At 35.6% G+C, this 13,071-nt stretch overlaps 1 protein-coding gene across 1 annotated transcript in view; it reads right to left on the reverse strand.

Annotated features, from left to right (window-relative positions):
- Positions 1-1,538: 1,538 nt before the first annotated feature.
- LOC107743316 (afadin-like) overlaps positions 1,539-13,071 on the reverse strand; it is a 136,113-nt gene continuing 124,580 nt past the window's right edge. The window contains exons 31-33 of the mRNA XM_016556487.1: positions 10,124-10,282; positions 2,358-2,590; positions 1,539-1,911 (exon numbers count right to left, since the gene is read on the reverse strand). Of these exons, the coding sequence (XP_016411973.1) occupies positions 1,755-1,911; positions 2,358-2,590; positions 10,124-10,282 (549 nt within the window). The 3' untranslated portion in view covers positions 1,539-1,754. The remainder of the gene's footprint in view (positions 1,912-2,357; positions 2,591-10,123; positions 10,283-13,071) is intronic.

A 13,071-nucleotide genomic window follows, 5' to 3' on the forward strand; every position in this document is an offset into this window, starting at 1 on the left:
AAGAATAAGTGAAGCAATATATAAAATTTAACAAACCATTCTTATAAAATAGAGATCATTTTTGAAGCTTTTCTGTAAAACAGAAATAAAAATGCGTATTTTTTATCTCAGCGAGTCTTTTTTTCTGGTCAAATAAAGGTAATATTACAATATATATTTACTTAAATATTTAAAATAATACATTTCTCAAATACTGAAATTTTTTTTTGTGCAAAATATTGATGGAAATATATAACCTCACTAAACCTTAAATATTGTATCAGCATAATCTTATTTAAAAAACAAACAGACAAAAGAGTGAAGCTTCTCTCTCTCTCACACACACACACAAAATAGAGACAATGTTTCTGCTTTTTTGTAAAATCCATATTTATTTATGATTTACAAAAGCCTATGTAACAACCATTAAAATGAATCAAATGAATTCGTCTTTAACCTAAAATGAAAACATGACTGTGCGTGTTTATGTGTCAGTTTATGTTTCTCAAAGTGGCAAAAAAGGAAGGATGTTGACATTACCCTTACGCATAATTTGATTTACGAAGTCTCTGTTCTCTGGAAAATTATTTACACAGGCGCCAACAGGTCTAGACTATGAATGAAAAGATGCAGGTGCTTCAAACTGAAGAGACTCGACCGGATCCTCCATTTAAATAAACATCTGCAATACTGTGGGCTGAGGGAAGCAGTTTAATGCACAACCAAACAGCGGATAGTGGCCTATTGTGTTTAAATCTCACGTCTGTCACTCATTCATCAAATTTAACCTGCAGATTCTATCCTGACAAACAAATCTGTCACTATGTCAAGAAGGTTCAAATAAATACCTGCTAATCAAAAGGCTCCTGCATCTCATTTCTACAAACCTCTTTATTTAAATCATATCTTTTTAACATTATACTACCATCACACTTTGCTTCATCAACATCAGCTGGCTACTGTGTCACATCGTCCGTTTCATTTAAACACAAAAACGCCTAAACATTTGATAAACGCGGTAAACCTCAGCGCTCTTACGGAATGACAGACTTGCAGACGGTGCAGTAAAATAATCAAGAAAAATGACTACATTCTCAAAGGAAATTCACAAATGGTGCTAACAAGGTTATGAGAGCTCATTTCTGAGCAAAATTCTTTTAATGAAGACACGAGATTGGCAGAAAGGTGCCCGTGTATCAGTGAACGCGGAAGAACCAGCTGGAAAAATAAAAATAATAAACAGTGTCACAAAAAAAAAAAACGTGAGCCTCCTATATAAGTTTCGTTCACGCGCTACTATTGAGCTGTTCAATAATATTCGAGGACCAATGGGGGCCACTGTTATGTACTCAGAGCTGTTTACATTGGTCTATTATATCGGCACTTACTTTCAAAAGAAAAATAGTGGAAAGATGTAGAATAAAATAACACCATAAAATATCCCACATTACTGCCTATTCAAAAAAATTAAATGAGCATGTGTCATTTTCTGAATAACATTTCACAAACAAAAATATACCCCCTTCATGTCATTTCAGTTTTCTTATTAATATAATTAAAACAATTTACAGTGCTTTATTATAATATATCTTTCGAGAGAATTTAGGAATATCGTCTCTTATTGCAGCTAAATGATACTTAATCGTCCAGTTATTCAATAAAACCCAAAAAGAACATTTGGAAGTGACTGGGAAGCCACAGCTGGATGTGTTTTATGCGTTTTTTTCTCCAGGGATGGCTCACGTATTGGCAATTAGTCCTACTAGGGCTCTTCACTACTGCTTTATGTTCAGTTCGTTCTCCAGTTCCATGAGCTTTCGGGACGCTTTCACTTTATTCGACACTTCCTTTCCCTGTGAGAAGAGTCTCTGGCGCTCCTTAAATGTCAGGCTCTCTGGAGCTCCTCCTATTGTGTTCTCCTGATCGGGGCCGCTGCAATTGAACAATCACATTTGTTAGTAAATGCAGTATTCATAAAATAATTCACCTGAAAAATGAAAATGCAATCATTTACCCATCCTGATAGGGATCAAACCTGACAGGTTTGGAACAACATGAAGGTCAGTAAATGATGACAGAAGTTTCTTTTTTGAGTGAACTACCGTTTAACTTAGTCAACAAACGTGTAAACCTAAAGCACAGATAAATGTCCTAAGTAGACGGGTTCTTCTATATGTTTGGGTGGTTCTTCTACCACACCCAAAGCTGTGAGCTCAAGAGTTTGATGAAGGGATAATGATGTTTGTGGAAGCGCTTACTGAAAAACACCATAGCTTCAAGTCCAACCCAAGCATGACATCTTTAGTTTATATGCATCACATAAGCACAAACATTTTGGGTTTCAAGACACATTCCAGGTGCATGAGTGTGTTCCTCACCTTTTCGTCCACTTCTCTCGCGGGTCCTTGTAAATCTCTCCCGATCCTAGTCCTGTTGTGTTTCCAGTGTATGAATTAAATCCTGTTTTAATTTTGTCAAATGGTAAAAACAACGTGAATTTCACAAGAAACATCAATGTAATTTCAAGAGCGATTAGCAAGATAATTGCAAAAGCTGCTGGGCACATAATGGTGAACTGCATGTATATAAATATATTTAAATTACATTTAAAGTTTTTATATACAGTGGGTACGGAAAGTATTCAGACCCCCTTAAATTTTTCACTCTTTGTTATATTGCAGCCATTTGCTAAAATCATTTAAGTTAATTTTTTTTCCTCATTAATGTACACACAGCACCCCATATTGACAGAAAAACACAGAATTGTTGACATCTTTGCAGATTTATTAAAAAAGAAAAACAGAAATATCACATGGTCCTAAGTATTCAGACACTTTGCTGTGACACTCATATATTTAAATCAGGTGCTGCCCATTTCTTCTGATCATCCTTGAGATGGATCTACACCTTCATTTGAGTCCAGCTATGTTTGATTATACTGATTGGACTTGATTAGGAAAGCCACACACCTGTCTATATAAGACCTTACAGCTCACAGTGCATGTCAGAGCAAATGAGAATCATGAGGTCAAAGGAACTGCCTGAAGAGCTCAGAGACAGAATTGGGGCAAGGCACAGATCTGGCCAAGGTTACAAAAAAAAATTCTGCTGCACTTAAGGTTCCTAAGAGCACAGTAGCCTCCATAATCCTTAAATGGAAGACATTTGGGACGACCAGAACCCTTCCTAGAGCTGGCCGTCCGGCCAAACTGAGCTATCGGGGGAGAAGAGCCTTGGTGAGAGAGGTAAAGAAGAACCCAAAGATCACTGTGGCTTTGTAACTAAAATTATTTAAAAATAATTTGTATTCATTTAAATCAATTAAATGACATTATATAAATATTACATGGAAAAACTTAAACTTAACTTAAAAAAACTGAAATGTTGCCTTGGCAAGTAACTGAAATAAAATAAGTTTAATTACTGAAATTAAAACTAAAATAGAAAAAAGCTAAACAGAATAATTAAAAACAAACAAAAAAACTAATAAAAAATTCTAAACAAATAATAATTTGTCAACCGAGTGCTTTTGTCTTTTAATTAGTTTTTATTGTTTTTAAATATTACTGTTTAGCTTTGTTTTTATATTAGTTTTAATTAGAGTAATTTTAGTACTCAATAAAAAAACTTTTTTTTATTACAGTTACTTGCCAAGGTAACATTTCTCATTAAAAAAAAAAAAGGTTTTCCAAGTAATATTTATTTTATTGCAGCTTTATTTAAATTACAACTTAATTTCAAATTGATTTTCAATTGTTTTAGTTACCAATAACATTAATAATGATAATAATTTAAGAACATAATTTACATTTCTATATAAATATACAGTACATAATTTAAGTTGACTTTAAAACCCTACATCCCCATAGAATAGACACTTAAATCTGTTCAACGTGCAGTTTAACCATACTGTTGGCCCAGCAACTTCTGTTTTCAATAGGACTCCACAGACCAGAAGCTGAACAGCGAGAAGAAAGCTGGTTTAGTTAGTGTTAAAGCATTCCAAAGCACACCTGACACGAGGTCTGTGGATCGCAGGTCAAAGGTGGAGGTCAAGCACCAGCTGCTTCTAAACTTGTTTCATGTTGAGGAACGTCTGTAAGCGAGACGCTTCCCAACCCTGCACAACTGGCCTGTACGGCAACCCCCACCACTGACCTAGTGTAGGAATCGTCTGTGAGGCTCACGTGTCTTGTGTCTGTCAGGGCGAAGGGACGGTCCGCACTGAACCACAGAACGGAAGTTTGTTTCTAACCAATGGGGTGCAAGAGCACCGCCGCAATCCAAATGCATGTTTGACGGTTTCATTCACTGACTGATAATGGAATGAGTTTGGGCCGGAGAAAGACACAAACACATTGACTTGTGAACCAAAAAAAAACCTTCTCCACTGGTGACAACCAAGTACATCAAGAGCAAAACAGGACAGCTGGTGGTTTAGCCTAAAACAAGCAGCCAAAGAAAGAAAAGGCCCAATTAGAGGCAAAAGGTTTTGTTTCTGAGGCCAAATGTGACCCGGGACCATCTGAAAGCTGAATAAATAAGCTTTCCATTGATGTATGGTTTGTTAGGATCGGACAATTTTTATACTGTGGTTTTGAATTCAACACAAAATATGAAGCAAAAGTCTGTATTTGTTTGTATGTTTGAATCGAGCTGTTCAGGCTGTATTCATAAAACCTGGAAGAGAATGACCACTGATTCCCTCAAGAACATTTAAGGTTTTTTTTTAATGGCGGTTTTTGATTTATGAGCAAACTAAGATCTGTGGTTCACATTACTTTGAGACTTTCCTGTTTTTTTTTCTATTAAAAATTACACAGACCTCAAAAATGAGATTTGAAACCATTCTGTGCTACAGAAATTCAAGTTCTGACATAAGGACTTACAATGATTCACAATTTTATAGTATAGTCCTTCATAAACTCAGAAAAATTTGCAAAAATTGTACCTTTAAGGGTACAACAGCTTGTTGAAATTTGCTGAAATTGAAATGTGTTTTACCTTAAAGGTACAAAATGTCAATTTTTACTTTTGTAAAAAAATAAAAATTAACAGTAAAAAGTTATTTATTATTTTCACAAAGTAATGTTGATCAAATACCTTACTTTACTCATAAATCAAAAAATGCTTTCTAAAAACCCATTAAAAATTTGCATGGCAACTCAATAAAGCAGGAAATGAACATTAAAGGCTGAAAGTCTACAGCTTGTGATCCTTTTTGCTCAGAGACTTGGTGGTTCCAGTAGGTCGATGCACCTCCTCGGAGAAGGTGATGGGAGGGGCTGTGGAATCCCATGATTCCATGCAGCCCGACGTGAGAGGAAGCAGGGGAGGGTGGGTGGAGCCAAGCAAATGATGATGCCAAACACATATAAAGACAGCAGACAGACAGAAGATAAAGAGTGAGAACTACAACACAGCTGAAACCAAGCAAAATCAATATTGTCAACACTAAAGCTCAGTTCCATAACCTAGTGAGTTGCCTTTAAGGTGACATTAAGTGAGACGGAACCTCAAAAATGACTGGTTTGAGGTGCTCAACATAGGCAGCATGCTAAGCAAACAATGTGATCTAATACACAACTCATATCATGTATAATTAATCTAGATTGATCTTAATTACTTTTTTTGGAATGAACATTAACATTAACAAACAAAACAATAATAATAATTTATGTATATGTATACTTTAAATATTCTATATTGTTATATAAATAATTTATTATTATTATTATACATGGTTATTATTATTAATTTATAAATATTTTCACTAATTAATGTAATATTTGAATTAACATTTGACAATAAAACTTTTTATTGAATAAATATACATATTATATGTATAAATATATCATTATTATCTAAATGTTGTTTTTATATAATATTTGTCAGTAATTAAGAAATTTTCTATTATTATTATACATATTTTCTATTCTTATTTATTATTGACATTTATCTAGACTTGTGCACTTGTCCTTGGATTACATTCGATACTGCCTGAGAATTTGGCCAAAAAGAACCTGCGGTGATTAACAGTTCCCTAAGTAGGCAGCGTACTAGGTTTTGGAACCGAGTCTAAATGTAAAGACAAAAATCAAAGGGTGTGTATGAAATATCTACAGTGCACTAGACTGGTGTCAACACATCACTAGTGTTTTGCTAAGAGGCTGTTAGATTGAACTGGTTTTGGGTCCATGAGAGGCTTCAGCAGTGTTGCAGACAGGAATGAAGATGTTGATTTGGTAAGAGCAAAGCAAAATTAAGCAAAGCAGCAGCGATTGCAGTGGTTGATTCGTGGCTTGAAAAGCTTCAGTCAGTCTGAGCAGGGAGGAATGCCGTGCTTTTGATTGGTTGATTAATGCAAAGTTAGTTCCTTGGTAAGCGTAAATGCAATTTTGATCACAACAGGCCCCAATGACATTAAATGGGGGGAAGCTTTGTGCAGATTACATGCAAGGTCAGATACACTGGGCATCTTTGTGAAATAGGGTTGAACTGTTACTTTTTTGCACATGACTGTTTCAAAGTTTCACATCTGATATGTTTCATAAGTTACTTTAAAAAATAAGTATGTACAGACAATTGCAAAATCTTAAAGAAAACAAAATATATAAAAGTATGTTTGAAAAGGTTAAACGATGACTTAGTAACTACATTTTTTCTTCAATAATAAACTTTAGAAAGGTAAAGTTGGTGATTAAAATAAAGGAAAATTCATGTAATAAAAATGTTTTATTTAAATAAATTTTATATATATATATATATATATAATATAATTGAATGATAATTAAAATAATGATTTTTTTATTTTATTTTTTTCAATCAATTTCCTTAAGAATACAATGTTTATCGAGGAAGAAATATTGAACAGATATAAAAATTTTATATACAAACATACTTTCAAAACATCTAACTGAACTACATGCACTGATGTAAAATGAAAAAAGAAAAATATATATTTCAGAGTGACTGTCTGCACCAAGATTGCTAAAGGTCTCTGTGCTGCACAACAAATTCAGATAGCTTTTAAACAGTCAAGCACAAAAAAGCGCCTCATCCGACAGATCTTTTCCCCTTTGCCAAGTGTAAACAGGACTGAGGAGAGGTGCAGTGTTGAGCCCACCACTGCAAGTAAGAAGAAGCCAGTGTCTCGTTCCCTGAGCTGATAATGGACGGGCATGCGTCTAGCTGCTGAGGCCCGGCCTACCCCAAAGCAGATCACACACACATGAAACGGCTGGCAACACCAACAGTACTTGGACTGATTTTGGACCGCACAGCGAATCACGAGGTCTACTGACTGCTTGTACGGCTCTAGGATGATTCGAGGAAGAGGAATCGGGGAGAATAGGTGATCGGAAAACAAACAAACAAACAAAAATCTAATTACTAATTAAAAGGAATATTCCAGGTTCAATACAAGTTAAGCTCAATTGACAGCAATTGATGCATAAAATAAGTGATACCTTTTAAAAAATAATAAAAAAAATAAATACATTTTATTAATTGATTACTTAAATGAAGGTTAAAATGTTGTTCTGATGGCTCAAGGCAAAGGTCTGGCAAACTACTAGCTGAACTCAATGTACATAAGGAAGTTATGCCACTTTCCTGGTATTCTTGCATAAACATTTTGCAAAAAAAATGATGTACTATAGTTTATAGGCATTTTACAGCAGTTATGTCATCATGACAAACAAAGTTTGGATATAACTTTAGCCAGACAAGCTCAGTAAGGATTTTTATCACATAAGCCTTATGTTAACACATAAAAAAAAAATTATTTTAACATGTACCTTTCAAAAGTTTGGGGCCTTTAAGGTTTTTATTTAATGTTTTTTAAAGAAGTCTCTTATTTGATTGAAATTACAGCAAAACCAGAAATATTGTAAAATATTATTTAAATGAATTATAATTTAAAATAACGGTTTTCTATTTGAAAAAACGGTTTTCTATTTCTATTTTAAAATGTAATTTATTCCTGGGATGGCAAAGCTGAATTTTCTTCAGCGTCACACGATCCTTCAGAAATCATTCTAATATGATGATTTTGCGCTTAAGAAATATTTTTGATGATCAATGTTGACAACAGTTGAGCTGCTTAGTTGCAAGCCTGCGCTGATGCGAGGCCTGGGTCAAAGCTAACGGTACCCTGGCTAATGGATGCACCAATGTAGTAAAGCTACATTGTAGTAGAAGACATGTGTTTGCTGATATGATGTAATGTGCTTTTGACTGAATCAAGTAGCTAAATCCTGCATGTTGGGGAAAGTAAGCCATTGGTTTTATTTAACACTGCTACACTGCAAGCAAGCAATGTTGTAACCTAGACGTAAATCAACAGTGCTGTCAATACTACAGTACGCTGGTATAATACGCTGGTAGCATAGCGAGCTTTGTTGATTATTATGCGAGTAGTTTCACGAGTTCAATCCACTTTGCAGCTTATTCTGGCCAGGATATGTCAGATGTTTTGTTTTAATGTTCAATTCAGAAGTGAGTTCATCTGAAACAGTCGATAACACAAAAATAGGCTGTTGACCGGAAAATTTTAATTTTTCAAAAAATATTTTTCAAAAAATTAAATCAAAATTGAAATATTAAAAAAAAATACATTTAATGAAACATTTAAAAAATAGAAAGCCAATACAATTTCTAACGTAATTAAATATTTAATTTAGAATCTGAATTAAGTGTCTAAGTGTTTAAACACTTTTGAAAGTCCTTTGAAGATTTAAATCCAGTGATTAATCCTTCTTTATAAATGCAAATTGTATGAATGCAATCTAGTTTAGATGCATTGTGCTGCTTGCTTGCAGTGCAGACACTGTTTAAGACTTGCATTCGATTGTAAGCACACCAGATGGTGCTAAAGAGGAACAAGTCACTACAGCTGACAAATATGCTTGTTTCTAACTGGAATGGAAAGACTGGAGTGTATGTTACTGTTACAAGCTCCAGTTGAAGGTCTGGCTGGCATTTGGTGGTTTAGCTTTAGAGAAAAACACCCAGCGGCTGGCTGCTCTGGTCTCTGTGCATGGATCCCCTGGGTTAGTATTGCGGTGGTGGAAATGTCTCTTATGAGAGCATGTGGAGGCAAAACACACATGAGCTAGTTCAATCTGGGATGGCCTCCACGAAAACCAAGGCGGGCCCATTTCCAACAGCACTTCCAAGCAATGTTGTATGGAATGGCAATGGTCTCCCAACAAAATGCTGGAGTGTTGTGTAAAGATCTGACATGTGACTCTCATGCGTTTCTTAGAAGGGGATGGGGATACATCACAAACACAAGAGAGGAGATGTTGTGAAGACATGCAGTTGGACATCACAAATGGGCTCTAAAATTACCAGTGGTCTGAAAATGGTAACAGACACAAATAAAACTGGATGGTCACATAGTGGGACAATGTTGTGGTCACATTTTTAATTTATGAATGTAAATTCAGACCACTGGTAAACTGATGACCCACTGAGGCATTCCAAAAGTGTAACACATGGGCATTAAACAAACTTAATTTAGCCTCTGACAGTTAACGGATCATTACTAACTCCAGAATTGCTGTTAACCTTATTATTATCAGCAAGTATAGGACTGTATATATACATAGGCACACATTATTTTAAATTAAGCACAAGGGGTTGTGATCTCATACAGTCTGACACATTAAATATCAGCTGCTGTCTCCAATCACACCCACTTACAAGGTCGTGAGGAACCATCCACATGGAAATCAGGCAAAACCTTGAAAAAGCTTAGCGTTAGCATGAATAAACACGGCTGATCACATAGGTCTCCATCAGGAAATTATGCCAAAAATTGATTTATATTGGTACAGAGATTGTTTTGGGAATCTACCCCAAAACAAAAGCAAGAACATCTCACTATAATTAACCTGAATAATCAAAAGCAAGAGATCAGGTCTGAGACATTAAAATCTAACTGCTGTTGTCGTGACTTGCATTTAAAGCCAGGCTGAGTGGGCAAAAAATAAAAAGATAATCTGCATCCCATATAAAGTGTGCTAAAACGTGACTGCAATTTGCATATTACACAAAAACGTATTTCTTGACTATAAGTCCTTTATCATCAAAATCATCTTTATTGCATTTATCTACTTATAGAAAGTTCCTATTTGACGCTGGTCCGCTTCGATCTCAATACCTTCTCCTCGGCCTCTCGTCTGGCTCTCTCCTCCTCTCTCCAGCGTCTCTCCTCCTCCTGTTTGGCTCGCTCTTCTGCCTCACGCTTACGGACTTCCTCCAACTGCTGTTTCCGTCGTCGCTCCTCGTCCTGTAGCTGAGGTGCACAATGCATAATCAGGTTTAGAGGAAAAACACTGGACCAGAGACATGATGGATTAAACTGACTGCAATTCATGGTCCTAAATATAAATGATTGAATTAAACTAAACTGATCCTAAATTAAATTTATGACAGTTAGAAATCTAACCAAGAATTTTGATGTCAATTTTAACCCTAGTTGTAAAACTACTGATAAACTTAAAGTTAAATTTAAAACGAACCTAGAAAAACGTCAACTTGCACTTTCGCTTATAAGTTTTTTAAAAACAAATTAATACTTTTATTCATCAAGGAAGCATTAAATTAATCAAAAGTGACAGTTAAAGACATTTTTTTTAGTGTTACAAAATATTTCTATTTCTATTCTTCAACTAAATGCTGTTCTTTTGAACTTTCTATTCAAAGCATCCTAAAAAAATATATCACTGTTTCGACAAAAATATTAAGCAGCACAACTGTTTTCAACATTGATAATAATAAAAAAATTTCACCAAATCAGCAAATAATTTCTGAATGACAGAATGATTTCTGAAGGATCATGTGACACTGAAAACTGGAGTAATGATGCTGAAAATTCAGCTTTACCATCATAGGAATAAATTACTTTTCAAATTATATTAAAAATTGAAACCAGCCGTTTTAAAATTGCAATAATATTCCACAATATTGATGTTTTTACTGTATTTTTGATTAAATAAATTGTGCCTTGGTGAGCATAAGTAACTTCTTTCAAAAACATTAAAAAAAAAATTACAAACCCCAAACTTTTGAACAGTAGTGTAACACTTAACTTGTATGTAAAATTACAAACCTATATTCAAACCTATCATTAAACACAATATAAAAAAATATAAAAAAAATTAAATGTAATATTAATTTAATGTTTACATTTAAAATGGTAGCCTAGTTTAGACTAGATTAGCAAACAATTTTCAATGGCCAACCTGAACAGGTCCAAAACCTTATTCAAACTATTCTGCTGTGGTGATTTGTATAAAGGTGTTCTGCTGAATTTTTATCACACCAGTAAATTTGTCAATGTGGCCCCTGTGATGAGAGGCATCGTGCACTGCACACCATCACACAGAATCACATGCACATACACAGTTGCATGCAAAACAACTTACTGACAGAATTTCAATGCTTCTTCACTCTTTCAAAACATTCAAAAGGAAATCCAAACACCTCCATCAAACTTCATACACAATACATATACAATGCTCAACAGGTTAGGAAATACAAATCACGGGCCATACACCTTTTCCCTCCAAAATCAGAAGGAAGCGGACATAAACAGAGACCAGTAGTCAGGATAGGGGAAGAGGAAACCCAGCACAGAAAACCATGGAGAAACGCAGAGTAAATGAGCGGCAAAGCATCAGGGTCAATACAGACTCAGAGAGCAGTGATGAGTGGAGTAGATGGAGAACCAGGAATGGTGACCACGGCACGGAAATGAGGCCCACATGCAAGCAAGCTCAGGGCCGGAGAGACCGGGCTGGAAGAAAACATGCGCCAACCCACCCCTCATGATGACACTGCACTGAAACAACGGCTGCCGAAATCAGCAGAGCTTCTTCATGTTCTCCAAAAAAGAAAAAGAGCTTCCAAACTGTTCTTTAGAATGAATTTGGTGGTTTTCTAGGTGCATATGTTCTTGTCTAAGCTACCAGACACAAGGTCGCTGTCCTGTGCACATTTAAAGCTGAAGTGTGTAATTTTTTTGAAGTTAAATGAATAATAAATACAGGCTAAACTCAATCGACAGCATTTGTGGAATAATACTGAGTACCTCTAAAACTTATTTCAACTTGTCCCTCTGTTTCAAAAACCTGGGTTACAGTGAGGCACTTACAATGGAAGTGAATGGGGCATTAAAATGCTCATGGTTTTAATAGTATAGTAAGTATAGTATAAGACAAAAACAATATGAGTGTTAGCATGGTTTTAAAGTGGGAAAAAAAATAATTTAACATTTTCTGTTCATTTATATCCAATTTTACAATTTTGTTACCATGAAAACACAACTCCATGAACCTGAAAATGATCATAAAAATGACAAGAACAGCTTTACACATTTGAGCTGGTGAAGAATTTCCCCATCATTCCACGTCCCCCCCACTGAAGCACTGGCAATATTTTTCCTTCAAACACACAGGATTGTGTTGACCTTCCCTTAGACGGCTCGACCTGCCAACTCCTCAGAGATGGAGCGATATCAAAGCCAGCTTCCAGCAGTGTGCTACACACAGCAGATTCTCAGGTGGACGCTATGCTTCGCATGACAGCTGCTACAGCAGTGTTGGAGGAAAGAACATTAGTGGGGGCTGATGTTTGTGCTAGCGCTGAAAGTCTCACAGACTTGGAAAGCACAAGGAAGCTGTTTGGAAATGCTGCACACATTCCAGCCCACCAAGAAGTCAAGAGCCTGAATTACACTGCAGTAAACTCACGTGTTTTGACATTAGAAGCTCATTACAGGCTGTTTTCTGGACACAGATTAAGCCTTTAGTTACTAAAAGGGCTAGGTGATACATCCAATATTTATTATACATTATAAATTTCTTAGTCTCAGCCTCAGACGTCACGCCCACGGACCGTTGGCTAAATGTCTGATGCATATGGGACACAAAAGTGGAAACACTTCAGGAGTGTCGAAGTCGTCATCGGATTGGTTGAATTCTACAGGATTTCCGGGAGACATGTGTATCGTGTTCTTTAACGTTCCATCTGGAAACGAAGATGCCGTGACGCCAAACCCCCTCACGAAAGAAGAAAGCCGTA

This window comes from Sinocyclocheilus rhinocerous, unplaced genomic scaffold (assembly GCF_001515625.1).
Source record: "Sinocyclocheilus rhinocerous isolate Xijiao unplaced genomic scaffold, SAMN03320098_v1.1 scaffold827, whole genome shotgun sequence".
In the NCBI taxonomy this organism is placed as follows: domain Eukaryota; kingdom Metazoa; phylum Chordata; class Actinopteri; order Cypriniformes; family Cyprinidae; genus Sinocyclocheilus; species Sinocyclocheilus rhinocerous.